General features: G+C 35.6%; 1 protein-coding gene across 1 annotated transcript in view; it reads right to left on the bottom strand.

Annotated features, from left to right (window-relative positions):
- Window positions 1-24,504, bottom strand: part of LOC149790409 (uncharacterized) — a 116,417-nt gene that overhangs the window by 50,685 nt on the left and 41,228 nt on the right. Inside the window, exon 6 of the mRNA XM_089973217.1 lies at window positions 8,336-8,362. Within this exon, the coding sequence (XP_089829343.1) occupies window positions 8,336-8,362 (27 nt within the window). The remainder of the gene's footprint in view (window positions 1-8,335; window positions 8,363-24,504) is intronic.

The raw sequence follows: 24,504 nt of genomic DNA, 5'->3' as shown, positions 1-24,504 counted from the left end.
AACATGCATCATAGACATGATTTACGGCTGATTGTCCAGTCTTTAGTTTGTTGTTAAAATCCAGTCGTATATCAAGTCATGTACCAAGTCCACATTAATTGTATTATGTATGTTTTTCACCAGGCTATTTACTCCATGGCAATTTGTAAACCATCCAGGTATAGTTCATATGGAATTGGAAGTTTCCATGCTTCAAAACTTAGCTTGTGCACTAATCATGGGTCCTGCTGGATCCGGAAAAACGCAATTGGTGTTAAACATGATCTTACGATGATTCACGGGGAATTCGTTGTACGTGATTGCGCCGACTTCGAAAAAGCGTTGAGTTACACAGCCGAGACGACTTAATCAAAGAGTGTCAACACCGATGTTGATTACTTTCCAGCATCGAGGAAGCACCTACCATTGATGATTTAGATGCAAGTGAAAATAATCTTATTTATACGATTTTGTGATACTTGAACAACAAATCATTTCGTCACAAACATTTTCGCCAGGTGGATATAAAAATAAAGACGTGATTTATTAAACTTAAAGATCCGCACACGTGCATAAAGTAATACGATATAAATGTAACATGTCGATTATATTTAGTGGCATTGACTCACATGGCCAGACAAATATTATTTAGTCTTGGTGTGATCCCGACTAATCGTGGGATGAGATTTGTAAGTTGTTTGAGCGTATTACACTATTGACTTGACAAAACAATGCAATCACCATAATAATCAAATTAAATGGCTAAACCGGTGATGTTATACGAAACTATGAGAAGCGATGCCGTACAACCGCTCATCAACACCAGGTATTGTTTCGCAATAGTACTGAAGGTCGCAAAAGTGTTCGAGACATGTTTCATTCGCGACACAGTATTATACGGGAACCCTGACAGCTGGCTTTCAACAAGCATTTGCACAGTTCGTTGAACCAACGAAGGAAATTCAAAACGATGCTGAGAATATTAAATTGACAACGAAATCATAAGTGGAGCAGGTGTCAGCGCTAACGGGAACTGAAGATGAACCGGGTCCTAATCGTAAAATAGCTATACGCACCAAGGATATACAAGAACCAAATAGAGCAATTGTAGAGAGTATTGGATACTTGCTACATGCAATTGCTGAAGTCAGTGAAGACTGGAACGTGTTCATGGTACAATTACCATCAAAGACACATAACAAATACATGAACACTGAATGGTTTAAAATGATATTTAGGGAGTTTTATGGAAACAAACATGCTACCGGTAATCAGTAGAATTATTTTGCAGAAACGGAGAAAATTTATGGAACGGTCTAAACCAGTCATGCACCAACAACTAGAAAAAAGACCTACATTGCAATTACTAAACTCGCCCGACATTAAACATTGTTCAGAGGAAGAAGTGAAACAAGAAAATAGACCCACCACAACGTTCATCACCTTCTGCAAAAACACCAGAAGAGAAAACAAGATTTGAACGAGAATACGAAGAAATGAATCAGTGGTTAGATGAACAATCGAGACCCGAATTTCGCACATACGAAGAACAAAAGAAAAAGATAAACGAACATTTACAAAAGGTAGTACCAGCAAAACGAAAGAAAGGAAACGGTCTAATTAAACGTGCAAAACAAAAAGCTATATAAAATCGAATAAAGAACTTTTACACCAACACTGGAATAAAAAGAACTAATTAGATGACTGGAGCAAAATACGTCAGCAGCATTTACAATCGCAGTGGACGAAATGAAAAATAGGTCCCTGGAGCTAAGGCAACAGTGGCTGGAACAAAATGAAAAATGGCAGCGGCCTTGGTTGATTATTGGCTCATAACCACCTGATAAATCAATAGGAAAAACGTATTGGTTCAACGTACCAGTAGTTATTAATGAAGCGATATCGATGGTATCATGGACGTAAAAACAAGCATGTTGATGCATGAACTTGATGAATATATCAATGACAAGAAACGACACCGATGATGACTTCTGCGACGATTTTGCTCCACATTTATGCTGCGATCTAACAGGTTGTTGTACATATAATGCCAGGCATTGCCTCACAATCTCGTCAACGAAACCAGAATTTAATGTGACCTTTCTACGAGGATAAACCCTATGACCACAAAACAACTGCTGGACTTGTTAACAATGGAACCATGGAACCAGGCTAGATAGTAGTGATTATGCGAGATCCGCTGGTCTAATTATGATGATTATCATGGATACCTCTGATAATGCAGATTGCCGACTTGATACAATTAAGCGACCTCAAATTGATGTGCAACATACTGTCTTTGGCTCAAACGGTACTTTTAATAATAGTTTCGCACGGTATATTATCATTTTCTTGTGCAATTCTATTACGTCACATATTTTGTTTTAGCAGAGGTCTTCGCACGGGTATTTTTCGGCCAAACATTCAGTCACATTAACCACAAGAATAACTCTAACCATGCAATTTTTGATAGAAATATTAACATGGTGGATACCTCTGCTATCCCATTAGCTATCTAAAGAATCATGTTTGTTGTCGCTTATGCAATCTGGAACCTGATCAATGCTGCTGGTGTTCGCGCTGGTTATCGCGCGTACCACAGATAGGCACACATCAAGAGTCATTTCTGGAAAGTTTACATAGCAAATGAGTTCCCACCGTGGTCTTACCTCACCAAAAGATGTGTTCGTGACGGTTCGAATTAGAAATGACAATGACAAAACACAGAGTTAGATGATATTTGACCACTTAGAAATGACTGAAGTATCTTTGCGTTTAAATGATCATCATTAACCTTCTGAAGAAATGTTCTTAACTATGCAAATAAAGCACATGCATAATAATGATATGTGGACAGGTATCAAAACATCGACACTGGTTTGCATAGTTCCAAACATGACTTCATTATATAATGCCTGATTTGTTACTTTTCACAGGAACATCTGCGTTATGGATTCTTTGACCTTTATTTTCATTTATGTATCGGTCTTAATTAGAGGAGGCACACTTTAACTGTTTGTACCGAAACCCTGTTTCTGGAGATTGGGTCAAGGGATGGGCCTGTGGAAAATTGATTAGTAAACTTGCTATAATGTCCTAATATCGGCTTTCTTAAAATTAGTAATAGATAAGAAGGCAATAAGAAACAATGGTGGCTTTACGTTAAAACTTTCTGCAATAAAATTAACTCGAAATGACCCCTTGGGGTTGACTGGAATGCAACTTAAACAACTTAATGCGTCCAAGCACAATAATACCACGGGGACACTAAAATAATTTAAATCAGCGGTGAATCAATTACAAAAGTCTGGTGGAATATATCCATTCCGTGCAGCCATTCCGGTATTGTTAGCAGTATCGGCCACAGCGGCTAGGGCTGTCAGAACATCATCCTGAATGGCTTTGTAAAATGACATGGGAGGCAGATATGGTAGGTCTATACAAATGGAAAAGGCCTACGATTACCAGGAACGAGTCGTCGAAGACCACTAGGAAGAGTTCGTTGATTAACGGTGTGTGTGTGTGTGAGGTTTTATTATTGCTGTTTTACTTTAGATTATGTCTTCCAACTTTAATATCTTGAAGACGATTTTCGATCTGCAATATGCCACTTCAATCAACTCCGCACATAAACTCTGGCTACATCTACTTGTTTTCAAACAATTTACTATTTTATGCACAAGATACTGAATTTAATTGTTTCGCTTATGATAATGATACAAATATTGTCTATAAATGAAATCATTTTTAGTGACTGTTTTCAAAAATGACCCAACTTAAAATTCGCTATAAAGAGAATATCATATACACAGAAATGTTACTCTTCACATTATGCATTTCGCAACGATTTGAATCTGGGAAAGGAAGGTTAGTTTGATATCAAAAGGATAGAGAAAGATATAAAACGGACATTTTGCTAGATATTTTGTCTCCATACGTGTAATCAACATAAGGTAAGGTAGGGTAAGTAACTAAATGTGAGCAACATTATAGAAGATTAACATCACGATTATGATCTCCAAGCAGCACACGTCTTTCGATTCATTAATTAGCAAATGAACCACATAAAATAAATGCCAAGACCGATACGATTGCAGTCATAAATACATTATGGCTTTTTGTGAAGCGATGGCTTCTTTCACGAAGAATATTGTACGAATTTGGTAGATAATGAAAAGCACCACACAAACGTTCAGAAGGGTTCAGCTTGAGAGAGAGAGAGAGAGAGAGAGAGAGAGAGAGAGAGAGAGAGAGAAATAGAGATTCAATCATTCGTTTCTCTTCTAATAAATAGTTTATGGGTGATATGACGAGAGACAGAAAATGCGAAAGGAAAAGGAAATAGAGATATGTAAATGCTAATGCTAATGCAGAAGGAATACGTGTAAATGCAATATAGAACAGAACAGAGGGGAAGGCAAAAGGGATATGCTAAAATAAAAGGAGAATGAAATGCAAGAGAGATACAAATGCAGTTTAAAAATAAATAATCAGATCTGGAAAAAAACACTCCTCTCGTGTAAACACAGGTTGACGTTTTGATATTGCCAAAAATATTCCTTCTTTAAAAGAAAAGGAGGTAGACATATAGTTGTTTAGTTTTAAGAAAATTGCTGAAAATTCGAAAAGGCCGAGATATTATTGGACTGCGCTATTACAAACGGTATTTACTTGTAACGCTAGAAGTATGCAGCTCACTCACATCAGATCAAAGTGGTGATTACGATGTGGTCAAAAAATATGTCTTGAAGGCTATGAGATGGTGCCTGAATCCTACTTCAGGGGTTTAGGCATTGTAGAAAAAAACACCATTGGGACTCATTTTGTAATTTCATGGGGAAAAATAACGATTATTTAATAGATGGTGTAAACGTGCGATACGTCAATTACTTAAATATGTGTTGATACTGATGAAAAATATGTGGGTGTGATGTCAGTCGTTCATTCAAATGTGCATTTTGTCTGCATGCAAATCTTTTCGGGACACACCTGCGTACACTTTAAACACTTAATAGTAATTAGTAACAGTCAATTTAAAATGGCCACAAGACAGATGGACTGAAATTTTGTCCAGGAAATATAGTATTAAATATCTTTTCTAGACCTCTTATGAGATAGAAAATATAAATAAAATTTTGCATTGGGCTAAAACACTTGTTGTGACAAGGAACACTAGCTCAAACTCCAAACAAAAAATGTTTATATATATATGAAATTCTCTAATTCTGTCGTAAATAAGGCAATACGTTTATTTTGCAATATTCATATATAATATTTGAGTGCAAACGGTATTGGTAATCATGGGAGCGTACGGATAACGATGCCTTAAACTAACAATTGGCAGAAATCTCTTCTGATTTATAGACTGCATTTTTATGGATTTAAGCACTGATATGAATTTGCTTACTTTTTACAATAGATGTCAGTTATTTCTCAACAGATATTATAATTCAATTATATGTATTAACTGAATCTGTTTCTTTTTGTTTCTTCACCCATACAATATGCAGCAGATTATATTCTGTCCTTAATGATATGCCAGTTTGGTTTTGACATTAACGTTTCGTGTTATGAATGTTAGAAGGATAATCTATATTATTTTTACATCACCCACCAACACCTTTAATAAAGACGAACTCATATTTTGATGGGATACATAGATCAGAGTCCAGGAAAAAGGAAAGTGGGGAGTAGCGAGGAAGTGCTACCATAATCATGTTGTAAGGCAAAAGCGTGTATTATTGTGATTATGATGCCTATAATTAGTTTCCCATTTAATGGTATTGTTCACCAACTCATACAGCTTAATCCATTACTATTGTATCTGTTCAACATCATAAGCTTCTTACAAGACGATATCATCATGAAAATAATTTTGCACCCATAAATATCGTTAAGCGTGTTAAGAAAAATTGAAATCGATCTGCCTTGGATTGCTCAGCTAGCACTGCTGAATCTATTTACAAGTATGCATATCTGAGGACCTTTGGGCCAGTATTCCTTAATTGCACAAAAAACAATATTGTTCCATAATACTTTTCACTGAATATTTACAACCATCTCACCTACTACGTGTTGCAAAATGAGATGTGTTACTAATCTTTCGAATAATTTATTTAATATCCAAGCATGGAATGTGATCATTTGATAATACTATACAGAGTTCTGGTTCCGAGCCAACGTTTTAGAAGATACTTGGATATTTAGGAACATCTGGATTGTCTTTAAAATGAAATAATATTGATACGTCTCTTAGCATATTGTTTTGTCTGCACTATCAACTGTCGGGTATTGAGACACACATTGTTGCAACATTTTCTAATGTTAATTAATCTGAGTGTACACCTGTCCATAATTTGTAATACAGTAACATTTTAAAGTTGAAAAATAATTTATATTAATTTATATTGTTATATTACTTATTTATAATTTCTTTAATTGGTGAAAGCAGACAACTTTTTGTGTGGAGATTTATAAAGATTTACCATCTGAAAACAAATTCCTTCATTGGTCAAAACGACAAGCAAGTTAAATTGTTTTGCAACAGAGTCCTGAACCATAATTCTTTCATACAATTTGTTGTTTGTATTATATCACATATGCTGGTAAAATATATATTTGGTGCTGTAGGTAACATTATTCAATTCTTCCTATAAAGAACGGGACATTGAAGGAGACATTTAAAAAAATATTAATGATATAATTATTTGATCGTGGTTCCTTATCAAATGCATATGTTGCTAAAGCTTCTTAAAACTGTCCACTCTGTTGTCTGGTATAATATAATTTAAGAGGCAAATGTTTGTTTTCCCACTAAAACTTGAATGATTTAGAATCGGTATTTAGAACTTTTTTATATTTTAATTTACCTGAAGAAAATACGGTATTACATCTGTCCTATCCAACAAAATGCAGCAAGAAGAGTATTTATTTAATGCAGAGGAAACGGGAATAAAGTGCCCGGGCCACACTAAAGTAGCTGACCATGTCTGGTCCGATTATGGGATTCAAAAAAGCACGTTTCAGTCTTGAGTTCGATATCCAAAGCACCGACCCTGCACAACTTCAAAGGCACCTTTAGAAGGAATCCTTTTGGAAACCAATAGAATCCCGTCATATACTCGTTATGAGTTAGTTTTGTATTGGGCGGTGTATATTATGCTCATCATATAAACATTTGATAGTATGCATGCACTTGTTTATTACTAAAGAAGTGTTTGATAGTTATATTATTTTAAAGAAAATTATACTAGACACCTTTTTATAAGACAAAATGTCCTGACATCTTTAGAGCACTGTTGAATCAATAAGTCAAATGTCTTTTAAAATGACACATACGCCAAACGATTATACCCCACCCCGTTTATTTACATATTTCATATCCTTGATAAGAACTCTAGATCTAGACATAAATACAAAAGTTTTTCAGATTGTATTTATTCATTTGATCGAATTGGAAGCGTACATTTCAACTTTACTGTACCTATAATGATCATGATTTCTTTTTCAATTCAGAACATCGGGTAAGAGTTTCCTCACTCCACATTACATGGTGCTTCTCCTTCATCATATAAATTGAAAAACTGCGATAACAGAGATATCGACAAGCTATCTAACATTCTCTCATCGATGAATAATTCATTGATGACGATGTTAAAAGAGGAAACATATTTTCAGTGGTACACATTCTAATCTTGGGATCGATTGAAATTAATTTCCAGGGTTTAGCACAATTATAATTGATCAAGCTGTATACGTAAATAAATTTATGTTTCGAATTCAATGCGACCTTGATGTTATCTCGCTAGATTGTTGGTTGAAGTTGTGTTCAGGACATTGGTTTTACCATCGGGAATCTCTGGCTTCCTGATATTTGCCATGTACTTTATTAATGTTTTATTAATATACCTGATCTGGTTGACAACGTAGAATGCTCTACAAATCAATTTTTGAAAATAACCCTGGTGCTGTTATTGCGTTTTATGATTTTTCTATGTTACGATTGTTTTGACTAAATTTACTCATCATCAAGTGTAATCAGGCTTTTAATTGTGTTCAGTTTTAATCTGAGGAATTTATTTATTTATATTTGTCACTGGAGTCATAAAGTGCTCGTTAATAAGTTCGTACTAAATCGATATTTTGGATTATTTTGAATTTAGTTAGAGACGATTTTGATCATATTATTGTGATACATCAAGACTGTTAGCACCTCGACGCTGTTCCAGGCTATAGGTATATCAGCAAATCATATAAAAAATGAAAACATAATTTAGGTATTTAGACCTTACTCAGATATTAAATTGCGCTTCCTAGAGAAGGGTACCTTATAAATAATGAACAAAGATGGGATTACCTTTCTGGCGAGATGTTTCTTCAACATCTGGAAAACAAAAGAGACTTATAAGATTTGTCTTCCGGCCTGATAGTTCACGATTCGGTAAGTGCATTATTTGTAATGAGGTTTTAGTAAAACCTCTTTGTGATTTTTAAAATGTAGACCGTATGGTTCTCAAGGTCTGAGTGTATATAGACAAGAATTAGGGATGGACGGCTGAGACTATTTTGCCTGGTACAGTTACCAATACGCGGCAGTGACCTGTCTGTCCGAGTCGGGGTTTCTCAACTTTAATTTTGCTTGGGTTCCTATCCCATCTCTGAGTTCCATTTTTGTCAACCATAAAACGTGTGTCGCGGTCCGGGCTGCCACATGACCCAGTAAGATCATATTGTTATATTCAACTGGGCCGGGTGAGGTATTTCGGGGTAGTAGGAAACCCGGCCGGTCCCGAGCGGATGGGACAGGAACCCATCCATCTCTAAACGGCGCGTTCAAGAAGCATACTATTAATAACGTTGTCTTCGCAGCAGAATACTCTTCGGAATTAGATTTCATATTTCATCTAGCTTTGTATATTTTGGATGCTATTGCAGGGCCGTAAAGATTGTATTAGCTTCGGTTAAATTTGCATGTTAACGCTTTGGCTGTTTAATTATTCCCTTATTGAGCAAAATACATTCATATACACATATATATTTGATAAAACTAATGATTTCATATGGTATTCACTTGAAAATATTTAATATTTTGTAATTGTTATGCGCATAATAAATGCAGACATTAGTTGCAGATTTTAGGTTTTCATATTTAAGGATTACTATGAGGAGATATTTTCTTTCTTCCAAAGTTTGATATGAATCACCCAGTAAATAACAAATGAGTACCAAATCCTTGAACTATATATCTCAATTGCATTTCAAGTCGTGCAGTTGTTACGACTCTATGGTCGTATTATAGTCATGATAATTAACACGTTTTATTTCCAATGAACATACCAAATAAATGTGTTACCTCTCGAATAATATCTAAGTGCAACATACAATATGTCTACAAAATTACAACAGGAACACAAAATATGAGGATGACTCCAAAACAGCAGTGAAGCTGATTGCTCTGTTCTCTCCTTATATACACCGTATATTATGACAATATTTCACAATATACCCCATAGGACGGATCTTATTACTCATTTTGCGTCGAAATTGCATATAATAATTCACTCTTGTTTGAAGCCGTGGATAATCTACGAAGTTGACCAATATGCGACCAAACAAGAGGAAAATCCCACCCTGGTCACACTACTGAACTGTCCACGCCTATGAGATAGTGACGTGACAAATACAAGTCCAAGAATTATTAACCACAACACGAGCTGAGAAATACTCCCGTTATATGAAATAATTTTGATACATAATCAATACATGGGCAAACAATTCACCGATAAATGTGTATTGTATTGTGAAAAAATTTATTGAACTACGTGATTGTGATACCTAATTCCACTAGGTCTGTGGAGCTTTTGCAATGTTACAGAAAATATTAAATCACTGTATCGTTGAAAGAATCATACAGATTTGTTACGAAGGCCCAAACCGATGTTATATGACCTTTCGAACACATATTGGAAATGTATTGATTAATTAATCAATTTAGGAATTATATAAGAGTAAGAACAATGTATATATGGCCACTATTAGTGGAATATGACATTATTGATATTGTACAAGAGAAAGTAAAGGTGCTATCTTTGAGTACAGATAATGACGCGAATGAATTCTACAAAGATGATGCCGACATGGATCCATCAAGCGAATATAATAACCCAAGTAATGTAGATCCCAAGGATACATGATGGTATTATAATATAGGTAGAAACAAATACCATAATCAAATCAAATATTTACAGATTTTCTACTCGCTATTTACAAGCCCGACATATCTTTGTATCTTGAAAGCCACAATGACAATTACGGGAAGAACATTTAATAATCATATTGTCGAAAGAACTAATTATGATAATATTTGTTGCACAGCGATGCGCTCTTATCAAAATATACGAGTTGCATGCGATATAAAAATAATTTGTACAGAGTTTAGTGAGAAAATAGAACTCTCGATTTGGATATACACATGAAAAGGTTCCGTATTGTATTTCAGCATGTCGTCAAAACGTTTGCCATGAATTCGGATATACGTCTCTGATAATCAGCGCGATTATTTTATTTGAGAATACTAAAAATGAAATAATTAAACATATTTTGGGTGAAAGCTTAACACAATTTGATGCTTTATGAATCGTTTATAAAAAGTGTTATTTGACAATTTCAAAAATTAAAATAACATTGTATTTCTCAAAGATTAACATAATGTACTAATGTATAAAGTACTTATTGAAAAGCACGTTTAAAGAGATTATAATTATATGGCCGAAAGGCAAAAATATAATTTGTATCCTTTTTATTCATACTGCTAGCCGCTGTTATTTAATGGATACTCAGACTATTAATCCAGACACGATGAAGATTAATTTATCAAAAGACAATCTTCTAATTTGTATATCAGAGACTTCGAAAATTGTGTTTTGTTACGGAACCTAAGAAAAAGTCAAGGCCGATCACTGTTTGCTTTTTGTATTCATTAGATTATTCAATTTATTTTAAATAGAAAAAGTTTGGAAATTAAAGATGCCGTGAAGTACAGTTGTACCTACTCTACCTATAGTAAATATTAAGTCATTCTTCTTTACCTGCAGTAGGGGAAAGAAACTCGCGTTTCTTATTCAGTTCGTCGTTGCTTCTCTTTTTCACAATGAAGTACATCGAATGTCAGCAGCGCGGGGTCAGTGTGTAGACATCTGCAAGTGTGTTTCTGTTCTGCCATTGATTGTTTGAATTCATAATGTGGGAATGATATGAAGTCTTTCAAGTGCAATTATCAAAAAGACGATATGGAGTATAATGTTTATTTCATTTTAAGTGCAGTAAGTAGGATGAAGTTGCTCTCTCACTATAGTCGGAATTACAGTGCAATTTCTAAATGTGTAATCAAGCTTGAGAACCCATGACATGGCTCATGTAATTCGGATTTGCAGCACCAAGAAAGTACATTTTGAGGATATTCTGAATGTAAAATTGTAAGTACAAATTTTGCCATTATTATTACCAGCTAAAGAAGACAGTTTATACCTTGTCACGTGCATGTTATTTGTAGGGATCCAGCAATTTTATGAAATCTGGCATCTATTGGTAGCCTAAATCCAAAACATTGTATCAAGAAATGTAACGCGGAATGTGGCAAAGGACACATAATTGAATTATTGTCTTTGTTTGTGATATATATTTGTCCAGGGTCTGTTTACTTACTTGTATCTCTTCGTTGTAATATATTCCGCGAGTATTATAGCGGGTGGTTATTATTTTTCTCGTTTAATGCGTTTACAATTGCCAACTTTACCTTTCATTGTCAATTTTCTGTCACACTGTTGGTTTGCAATGCTCTGGATTTCAATATTTCTATATTTATATTGAGAGCATTGTAGTAGTTCATACTTATATATTTTCAAGTGACATCATTGCCTGCGATTTTTAAAACCGAGAAAATGTACGCGTGACGCGTTTATGTCCACCAATGGAACTGGAAGTTCATACGAAAGAAACGTTTGCTTCACGCTGAACCCCGGATTCAGTGATCACATTTCGATTATTAACGATTATCGGACTCGTCTGATTATACGAAATGCGCTGGTCCAGCTTTGGTGTTTATAAAAAGATACATCTAATACTGGAGACCATCAAATGCATACTGTTGGAAACATCTGAAACGCGGTAGGAAATGCTGAAATGTAAGCTTTCCTTGCCATCAATGTCAATTTGAACTCTCAATTTCGAACGCTTATATTAACCTGGAGTATTGCAAGCCAACAGCCCCAACCGCAACTTCATGAAGATTGATTGAGATTTTCCTGAGCTGTTACCCTCAGTGACATCAATGGGTTTGGGGAGATGTTGGCAAGGTTATTTGTGAAGCTAAACACATCACTCACATTACTGTTTGAGAACTACGCAAACGATGAATTTCGGCGTACAGGAGGTGCTACTATCATAGTTGTATCAAAAACATGGACTTTGTAGATCACGATTGTTGTCATTTTTATAGTCTTGAACAGCGTCAACGCTGATATTTCTCGCGCACACCACCACAGATGCGCACCCATGAAGTAATATTGTGGTACAGTTTATATAGCAAATAAGTACAAAACAAGGTGTTACTGCAGCAAAAACATGTTCGTGCCTTTTCGGAATAAAAATCCAAATAATAGTCTATGGCATCGTAAGATCGTAAGATGCTATTTGAGAGGCAAGGAGTGACATAAGTTTCTTTGCGGTTAAAGAAAGGAAAATGACAGCGGTTACCAGTGACAACTCACATAATATCATCAGACTGAGCACTTCGACTACCCGTACCACTCTCAAAAGTTTTCGACCATTGACCAGTTCATATACTTGCGATAGTAAAGTCAGTCGTGCATTTTCTTGGTGTCTATGGGCAATGGACTTGTATCGATGGTGCCACGTACACGTGAAAGCGTCATTGTTCACCTGAATTTGACAGACATTCAATATGTTGCGTACTTGGTGACACCCTATGACTTATCGTATTTCAACTGATTTGGACTTGCACCAACACTTAAAGTTGTTAATTATTAGACATAGTCATCTACAATCATTTTATTCAATTATTCAAACGCGGTTGTAACCGCCATTATCCTGTCATCTTGTTGAAGCAGTTCGTGCACTTCAGCGTTTACAAACTTCGTAAACACTTCTTCATTCGAAAATTAAAGTACGATTAACGTTATATAAAATGTATTATACCACTGACGGACGTTACACAGGCCAACATTGCACTGATGTGGATCTAATCAGGTTTCCCACCAAAGCGGATTTAGCGGAGTTTACAAGTTTGATTCAGTTGACGTTGACGCAAGTGAGCATGTGATTTTTGAAGATGGAAATGAAAAACTAAGCATTTATTACATGAACATTCAAAATACTGATATCCAGCTGAGAGGAGCTGTCGCACGTCATCTGACTGTGATCAGTGAAGTCGCAGGAATCAAACGAATCGAGAACGGAGATTGCGTTTATCAAAGGCTATGTTGTTTATTCTGAAGCTAAAGTAAAAGAAGATGTGGATTAAAAAATCGCAGATGTTCCCAACCACCACGTGTAGAAAGTTCTTTTAGAACATACACAAAAAATGCTGATCATCCTACGAGATGAGAAAATCCCTGATACTACAATACCAAAAGGTCGAATTGTTTTGATAATGTGAATAGTTTTGATAACCTTGAAACTCATAGCGCAACATTACGCAAGAACAGTATTTATTAGTAGTATCCGGTTATTATATTATTTGGTGTCCATTAACACTGATAACTAACCAAACAATTATCCCGTAATATTCAAATACCAAAGGTGGAAGAAAAGCTGACATACTTACGTCATTAGGTATTGCAGTTGCAGGGTGCTGTGTATGTTCTTGTATAAGTACGTTGTCGCCGTATCATAACTACCGTTGCTACTAAGGCGACTGTCAAAGCATAACAATCTAAGCACAAGCACCAATATTTAAGTTTGACAAGCGTAGTCGTGAATTTTAAATGTATGTGGCAATCGTCTCACACGTACAAACTAAAAAAAATGCTGGACAACATCTATCAAATAGTATTAAAGAATCATATCGGTGATACAAGGCTCTGATACTTCCGGAGCAAAGGTGAATATTGCTTTTCAGCCGGATTTAATTATTAAGCTTAATCACGATGTAAATGCTGCTCGTGCAATCCGGAACTTTTAGACATCAAAGCTATTAATGATGAAATCGACAAAGGAATGGATATGATTCGAGATTTTTGTAAGAATACAACAATAAACAATCATGTACGGGGAGGGGTGGTGCCCATTGCTTTAAATTATCTCAGAAAAACTCGATTTGTTTGAAAATAAGCTTTGATTTTGATATTTCCCCTGGTAGAGATTTTTAAATTCATGTGTTTGTAACAAACAAGTGTTCACAAATCAAACGTGAACACATTTGGTTTAAATCCTACCTAAGATGGATTAGAGTCTTTGGGAAAGGGAGAAAGCTAATAATGATAGAGTTGGAGAGCAGTAGTCTTCAGTTTCAGAAAGAAGTGCTCGGCCATGTCTTAACGTGACATTTGAGTAAAATCACGTAATCAACGTTGCTGTCTATGTAGACCTGCTCATGAATATTATCGCGCATTTAGCAGAACTGTGATGAACCTGCGATTGTACAAATATCATCGACCGCACACAAAACTGACGCTGCTAAGAAAACACACACAGAAATAACAAAATAATGGGAAGGATTGAAGCGAATGTAATCCCTAATCTGGACAGCGTCCAAAATAACACATTTTATTGAACGATCTGAATGTATGCGCATTAGGTTCAACAAATTTTACGACAGCATGGAATACCAATACCACGCAGCATGCAAAAAGCTGACATACTTGAATTGTTGAGACCTATAGTGGCACTGGATCAACTTGCTGTCCTACATAATTCATCATCGATTACAAATACGGAAAACAAATGAAGCCGATTGCACGTCAGCATAATATACGAGTACTTTGTGGTGCAAGAAAAACTGTTATACTTTCAATAACAAATGCGTTTTAGGATGAACGAAACCGTCGCATAGCATTTGAAATTGCTAATATATCTACTGTGCCTCTGAAAACGCAGACCAATTGCAAGCACCTGAACTTAATTTTCTCAAGAGCAGTGTTGAATTAGAAAATCCAGTGGCACTTTTCGCGCACACATACAAGCCAGGTAAAGATGCTCGACAAATGTTATCAAATATGATTCCTAGAATTAGATGGGTGTTACAATGATTTGGCCCTTCTAAGGTAGATTAAGTTCTTGGTTGTGGGACATAATCGAAAGTCGATAGACAAGGATACATTGAAAACGACTATATCTTGAATTCACAGTGGTGCCGGTTCAATCCTGAACCCTAAAGAGACCAAAACTAGCATCGATGAAACGAACGAAGGAATTGAAAGATTCTCTAGACGTTGGAATTACACCAATTCGGAATCAATATGGATCTTTGACTGATATCCGTGTCAAGTTACTTATCTCCCCATATCGACCGTTTCCTGAATTCAGCTATATTCCAACACCAAAGTGAATCTGTGATAAGTTTACTGCATTCTGATGATCGATAATTTGAATGAGCAACTTTGTCAGCGTTATATTCCGTTTTTAGTAATCAAGACATCCTTAAAATTACCGGCAACACCATCGTGAACTAAGTTTAAGTGATACAGAATTCCCTGTGCATTTTACTAATGCAATACAGAAGAAATCTGGAAGAGTTATCTCAAGTATCGCTGTTAATTTGTTTACTTGGGATAAAGGCTTTTATCCACTTTCACTATCTAGACGTGGACAGCGCAGCGCAAAAACAAAAAAAAAACCATATTGATATGTTAGGGATTAGTGAAAATCGCAGAGTACAGAAATGCCACACCCGGCAAAAATATTCTTAAATTTACTGCACAAAAACAAAAGATGAAAGTCCCTTATATAATCATCTTATCAGTGCGCAATCAGGAATGAATCCGGAAGTAAATACACTGAAGGTACTAAACTTGCTACATGACTCATGAGCAAACACAATTAGGTGTTGCACGTACGAGATCTACAGTTGTACTTGCGACCATTGATACATCAACGTGCTAATATAGATGTTGGTGGTAGTTCCGTATTCACTGAAACGACTTGGAATTTCCCTCGCACAAATCCTCTGATTGTTAGACGTGATCCACACGATGACGGCCCCAAACTATAACGTGTTTGTTTTCTAGGACTATCAATGCTTTCGAAGATAGTAAATATATAGACGAACCATGCCCAGCCAGTAGCACGAAGTTACCAATCTGTTTGCTGTCTGGTGCGTTCAAATACCGCAAAAATTATGTTCGGGTTGTTCTAGCGGTAGAGTTTGTGAAATCATTTTATAATTGGAGGCGGTGTCTCTCGTGACAGTCTTTTGTCGAATCGCATTAGATAGTTTAAATCCGACTACATGTGTGCTCTTTTTTCATTTCAGCTATAACAGATGGAAGCGTGTTACCCATTTGTGTGATTGTTGAGGATTCATTAATTCCTATGCATAATGATGACCGAATAATCGTTCCAGAACTGTGCAATTCAGTAGTTCATCAATGGCCGTGTCACCGTGTGTCAATATAGATCGTGACCAAGACCAACTCAGACATGGTGTAGTGATAGCAATGCAGCAACAGATCTGACAAATTCTTGACCAGGATCGACTTGTAATAATCTTAGCCATGTTATTGATGCGCATACATAAATGCGTTCGAGCGCATCTGCGACACATCCTGACTATTTTGACGTCAACGATTCTCCTTTTTTGTATTTGCTTGCAACATCGACAATGGTTAATGCGTACTTGTATAGTCGTCCATAAACACGATCGTTATGAAGAAATACAAATTATAATGAGCTTCTTTAGACGTATGGACCTCATGCTACCCACGCAAATATTTGGGCACTGGTAAATAAAGTTGCTATAGCTCTTGTTTGGCCAATCATGCTCGGGCAACACCAGCATTGACTTATCTTCGCTTTTCCACAGCGGCTTCACTTTTCCAGTATGTATTTGATCATGTTCGGCTTTTTGTATCCATGTTTGTTTGTTTATATTAATATAATTTTTATTTTAATCGCCTCCCAAAACAGTAATGGCCTTCTTACCTCCTTTGATGAGCCATCTTTCGATTCGTTATCCAGCACGTGGTCTCGAAATCGCATTCAAGTCATGGACGGGATCCACATCGGCACGATGTCTTTCACGGAAACCGTTTTATGTTTTATAAACAATGGCGGTAACATGCATCATCGACATGATTTGCGGCTGATTGTCCAGTCTTTAGTTTGTTGTTAAAATCCAGTCGTATATCAAGTCATGTACCAAGTCCACATTAATTGTATTATGTATGTTTTTCACCAGGCTATTTACTCCATGGTATTCCTGGTAACCCCTTTAATGCACCAGCGACATCACTGCCGGTGACATTTTAAAACATATTCGCTGTTGAAACTTGAAGTTTCTATTAATATGTACATGTTTGCTTCACGTCGAACAGAATTCCCTCGATGTCGACTGTACCATTACGGGTTCGAACTCGATTTGGATTTTCAGTACGTGTTTTAATGCGAAATCGATAACAACATGAAGACTTGATGAAGGTATACACCGATTGTATTATTAAATGGAATCATGGAAAAGAAAAGTACGTGTCATTAACCTTTCCGCGCAAGCAATTTGTAAACCATCCAGGTATAGTTCATATGGAACTGGAAGTTTCCATGCTTCAAAACTTAGCTTGTGCACTAATCATGGGTCCTGCTGGATCCGGAAAAACGCAATTGGTGTTAAACATGATCTTACGATGATTCACGGGGAATTCGTTGTACGTGATTGCGCCGACTTTGAAAAAGCGTTGAGTTACACAGCCGAGACGACTTAATCAAAGAGTGTCAACACCGATGTTGATTACTTTCCAGCATCGAGGAAGCACCTACCATTGATGATTTAGATGCAAGTGAAAATAATCTTATTTATACGATTTTGTGATACTTGAACAACAAATCATTTCGTCACAAACATTTTCGCCAGGTGGATATAAAAATAAAGACGTGATTTATTAAACTTAAAGATCCGCACACGTGCATAAAGTAATACGATATAACTGTAACATGTCGATTATATTTAGTGGCATTGACTCACATGGCCAGACAAATATTATTTAGTCTTGGTGTGATCCCGACTAATCGTGGGATGAGATTTGTAAGTTGTTTGAGCGTATTACACTATTGACTTGACAAAACAATGCAATCACCATAATAATCAAATTAAATGGCTAAACCGGTGATGTTATACGAAACTATGAGAAGCGATGCCGTACAACCGCTCATCAACACCAGGTATTGTTTCGCAATAGTACTGAAGGTCGCAAAAGTGTTCGAGACATGTTTCATTCGCGACACAGTATTATACGGGAACCCTGACAGCTGGCTTTCAACAAGCATTTGCACAGTTCGTTGAACCAACGAAGGAAATTCAAAACGATGCTGAGAATATTAAATTGACAACGAAATCATAAGTGGAGCAGGTGTCAGCGCTAACGGGAACTGAAGATGAACCGGGTCCTAATCGTAAAATAGCTATACGCACCAAGGATATACAAAAACCAAATAGAGCAATTGTAGAGAGTATTGGATACTTGCCACATGCAATTGCTGAAGTCAGTGAAGACTGGAACGTGTTCATGGTACAATTACCATCAAAGACACATAACAAATACATGAACACTGAATGGTTTAAAATGATATTTAGGGAGTTTTATGGAAACAAACATGCTACCGGTAATCAGTAGAATTATTTTGCAGAAACGGAGAAAATTTATGGAACGGTCTAAACCAGTCATGCACCAACAACTAGAAAAAAGACCTACATTGCAATTACTAAACTCGCCCGACATTAAACATTGTTCAGAGGAAGAAGTGAAACAAGAAAATAGACCCACCACAACGTTCATCACCTTCTGCAAAAACACCAGAAGAGAAAACAAGATTTGAACGAGAATACGAAGAAATGAATCAGTGGTTAGATGAACAATCGAGACCCGAATTTCGCACATACGAAGAACAAAAGAAAAAGATAAACGAACATTTACAAAAGGTAGTACCAGCAAAACGAAAGAAAGGAAACGGTCTAATTAAACGTGCAAAACAGAAAGCTATATAAAATCGAATAAAGAACTTTTACACCAACACTGGAATAAAAATAATTAATTAGATGACTGGAGCAAAATACGTCAGCAGCATTTACAATCGCAGTGGACGAAATGAAAAATAGGTCCCTGGAGCTAAGGCAACAGTGGCTGGAACAAAATGAAAAATGGCAGCGGCCTTGGTTGATTATTGGCTCATAACCACCTGATAAATCAATAGGAAAAACGTATTGGTTCAACGCACCAGTTGTTATTAATGAAGCGATATCGATGGTATCATGGACGTAAAAACAAGCATGTTGATGCATGAACTTGATGAATATATCAATGACAAGAAACGACACCGATTGTTGTTGTACATATAATGCCAGGCATTGCCTCACAATCTCGTCAACGAAACCAGAATTTAATGTGACCTTTCTACGAGGATAAACCCTATGACCACAAAACAACTGCTGGACTTGTTAACAATGGAACCATGGAACCAGGCTAGATAGTAGTGATTATGCGAGATCCGCTGGTCTAATTATGATGATTATCATGGATACCTCTGATAATGCAGATTGCCGACTTGATACAATTAAGCGACCTCAAATTGATGTGCAACATACTGTCTTTGGCTCAAACGGTACTTTTAATAATAGTTTCGCTGGTCATCGCGCGTACCACAGATAGGCACACATCAAGAGTCATTTCTGGAAAGTTTACATAGCAAATGAGTTCCCAACGTGGTCTTACCTCACCAAAAGATGCGTTCGTGACGGTTCGAATTAGAAATGACAATGACAAAACACAGAGTTAGATGATATTTGACCACTTAGAAATGACTGAAGTATCTTTGCGTTTAAATGATCATCATTAACCTTCTGAAGAAATGTTCCTTAACTATGCAAATAAAGCACATGCATAATAATGATATGTGGACAGGTATCAAAACATCGACACTGGTTTGCATAGTTCCAAACATGACTTCATTATATAATGCCCGATTTGTTACTTTTCACAGGAACATCTGCGTTATGGATTCTTTGACCTTTATTTTCATTTATGTATCGGTCTTAATTAGAGGAGGCACACTTTAACTTTTTGTACCGAAACCCTGTTTCTGGAGATTGGGTCAAGGGATGGGCCTGTGGAAAATTGATTAGCAAACTTGCTATAATGTCCTAATATCGGCTTTGTTAAAATTAGTTGTAGATAAGAAGGCAATAGGAAACAATGGTGGCTTTACGTTAAAACTTTGTGCAATAAAATTAACTCGAAATGACCCCTTGGGCTTCACTGGAATGCAACTTAAACAACTTAATGCGTCCAAGCACAATAATGCCACGGGGACACTAAAATAATTTAAATCAGCGGTGAATCAGTTGCAAAAGACTGGTGGAATATATCCATTCCGTGCAGCCATTCCGGTATTGTTAGCAGTATCGGCCACAGCGGCTAGGGCTGTCAGAACATCATCCTGAATGGCCTTGTAAAATGACATGGGAGGCAGATCTGGTAGGTCTATACAAATGGAAAAGGCCTACGATTACCAGGAACGAGTCGTCGAAGACCACTAGGAAGAGTTCATTGATTAACGGTGTGTGTGTGTGTGTGTGTGTGTGAGGTTTTATTATTGCTGTTTTACTTTAGATTATGTCTTCCAACTTTAATATCTTGAAGACGATTTTCGATCTGCAATATGCCACTTCAATCAACTCCGCACATAAACTCTGGGTACATCTACTTGTTTTCAAACAATTTACTATTTTATGCACAAGATACTGAATTTAATTGTTTCGCTTATGATAATGATACAAATATTGTCTATAAATGAAATCATTTTTAGTGACTGTTTTCAAAAATGACCCAACTTAAAATTCGCTATAAAGAGAATGTCATATACACAAAAATGTTACTCTTCACATTATACATTTCGCAACGATTTGAATCTGGGAAAGGAAGGTTAGTTTGATATCAAAAGGATAGAGAAAGATTTAAAACGGACATTTTGCAAGATATTTTGTCTCCATACGTGTAATCAACATAAGGTAAGGTAAGGTAAGTAACTAAATGTGAGCAACATTATAGAAGATTAACATCACGATTATGATCTCCAAGCAGCACACGTCTTTCGATTCATTAATTAGCAAATGAACCACATAAAATAAATGCCAAGACTGATACGATTGCAGTCATAAATACATTATGGCTTTTTTTTAAAGGGATGGCTTCTTTCACGAAGAATATTGTACGAATTTGGTAGATAATGAAAAGCACCACACAAACGTTCAGAAGGGTTCAGCTTGAGAGAGAGAGAGAGAGAGAGAGAGAGAGAGAGAGAGAGAGAGATAGAGATTCAATCATTCGTTTCTCTTCTAATAAATAGTTTATGGGTGATATGACGAGAGACAGAAAATGCGAAAGGAAAAGGAAATAGAGATATGTAAATGCTAATGCTAATGCAGAAGGAATACGTGTAAATGCAATATAGAAAAGAAGAGAGGGGAAGGCAAAAGGGATATGCTAAAATAAAAGGAGAATGAAATGCAAGAGAGATACAAATGCAGTTTAAAAATAAATAATCAGATCTGGAAAAAAACACTCCTCTCGTGTAAACACAGGTTGACGTTTTGATATTGCCAAAAATATTCCTTCTTTAAAAGAAAAGGAGGTAGACATATAGTTGTTTAGTTTTAAGAAAATTGCTGAAAATTGGAAATGGCCGAGATATTATTGGACTGCGCTATTACAAACGGTATTTACTTGTAACGCTAGAAGTATGCAGCTCACTCACATCAGATCAAAGTGGTGATTACGATGTGGTCAAAGAATATGTCTTGAAGGCTATGAGATGGTGCCTGAATCCTACTTCAGGGGTTTAGGCATTGTAGAAAAAAACACCATTGGGACTCATTTTGTAATTTCATGGGGAAAAATAACGATTATTTAATAGATGGTGTAAACGTGCGATACATCAATTCCTTAAATATGTGTTGATACTGATGATAAATATGTGGGTGTGATGTCAGTCGTTCATTCAAATGTGCATTTTGTCTGCATGCAAATCTTTTCGGGACACACCTGCGTACACTTTAAACACTTAATAGTAATTAGTAACAGTCAATTTAAAATGGCCACAAGACAGATGGACTGAAATTTTGTCCATGAAATATAGTATTAAATATCTTTTCTAGACCTCTTATGAAATAGAAAATATAAATAAAATTTTGCATTGGGCTAAAACACTTGTTGTGACAAGGAAAACTAGCTCAAACTCCCAAAAAAAAATGTTTTTTCGAGTATTTGATGTGTGATTTCATACCTTTCACATATCATGATTCTTCAATCTAACGTTGAATTTAGTATATATATATATATATATATATATATATATATATATATATATATATATATATATATATATATATATATATATATATATATATATATATGTGTGTGTGTGTGTGTGTGTGTGTGTGTGTGTATGTATACATATGAAATTCACTAATTCTGTCGTAAATAAGGCAATACGTTTATTTTGCAATATTCATATATAATATTTGAGTGCAAACGGTATTGGTAATCATGGGAGCGTACGGATAACGATGCCTTAAACTAACAATTGGTAGAAATCTCTTCTGATTTATAGACTGCATTTTTATGGATTTAAGCACTGATATGAATTTGCTTACTTTTTACAATAGATGTCAGTTATTTCTCAACAGATATTATAATTCAATTATATGTATTAACTGAATCTGTTTCTTTTTGTTTCTTCACCCATACAATATGCAGCAGATTATATTCTGTCCTTAATGATATGCCAGTTTCATTTTGACATTAACGTTTCGTGTTATGAATGTTAGAAGCAGAATCTATATTATTTTTACATCACCCACCAACACCTTTAAAAAAGACGAACTCATATTTTGAAGGGATACATAGATCAGAGTCCAGGAAAAAGGAAAGTGGGGAGTAGCGAGGAAGTGCTACCATAATCATGTTGATAGGCAAAAGCGTGAATTATTGTGATTATGATGCCTATAATTAGTTTCCCATTTAATGGTATTGTTCACCAACTCATACAGCTTAATCCATTGCTATTGTAACTGTTCAACATCATAAGCTTCTTACAAGACGATATTATCATGAAAATAATTTTGCACCCATAAATATCGTTAAGCGTGTTAAGTAAAATTGAAATCGATCTGCCTTGGATTGCTCAGCTAGCACTGCTGAATTTATTTACAAGTATGCATATCTGAGGACCTTTGGGCCAGTATTCCTTAATTGCACAAAAAAAAAATATTGTTCCATAATACTTTTCACTGAAGATTTAAAACCATCTCACCTACTACGTGTTGCAAAATGAGATGTGTTACTAATCTTTCGAATAATTTATTTAATATCCAAGCATGGAATGTGATCATTTGATAATACTGTTCAGAGTTCTGGTTCCGAGCCAACGTTTTAGAAGATACTTGGATATTTAGGAACATCTGGATTGTCTTTAAAATGAAATAATATTGATACGTCTCTTAGCATATTGTTTTGTCTGCACTATCAACTGTCGGGTATTGAGACACACATTGTTGCAACATTTTCTAATGTTAATTAATCTGAGTGTACACCTGTCCATAATTTGTAATACAGTAACATTTTAAAGTTGAAAAATAATTTATATTAATTTATATTGTTATATTACTTATTTATAATTTCTTTAATTGGTGAAAGCAGACAACTTTTTGTGTGGAGATTTATAAAGATTTACCATCTGAAAACAAATTCCTTCATTGGTCAAAACGACAAGCAAGTTAAATTGTTTTGCAACAGAGTCCTAAACCATAATTCTTTCATACAATTTGTTGTTTGTATTATATCACATATGCTGGTAAAATATATATTTGGAGCTGTAGGTAACATTATTCAATTCTTCCTATAAAGAACGGGACATTGAAGAAGACATTTAGAAAAATATTAATGATATAATTATTTGATCGTGGTTCCTTATCAAATGTATATGTTGCTAAAGCTTCTTAAAACTGTCCTCTCTGTTGTCTGGTATAATATAATTTAAGAGGCAAATTTTTGTTTTCCCACTAAAACTTGAATGATTTAGAATCGGTATTTAGAACTTTTTTATATTTTAATTTACCTGAAAAAATATGATATTACATCTGTCCTATCCAACAAAATGCAGCAAGAAGAGTATTTATTTAATGCAGAGGAAACGGGAATAAAGTGCCCGGGCCACACTAAAGTAGCTGACCATGTCTGGTCCGATTATGGGATTAAAAAAAAACACGTTTCAGTCTTGAGTTCGATATCCAAAGCACCGACC

Source organism: Sinohyriopsis cumingii, chromosome 10 (genome assembly GCF_028554795.1).
Source record: "Sinohyriopsis cumingii isolate HCF-2022 chromosome 10, ASM2855479v2, whole genome shotgun sequence".
NCBI lineage: Eukaryota > Metazoa > Mollusca > Bivalvia > Unionida > Unionidae > Sinohyriopsis > Sinohyriopsis cumingii.
This window is presented reverse-complemented; position numbering and strand designations above follow the sequence as displayed.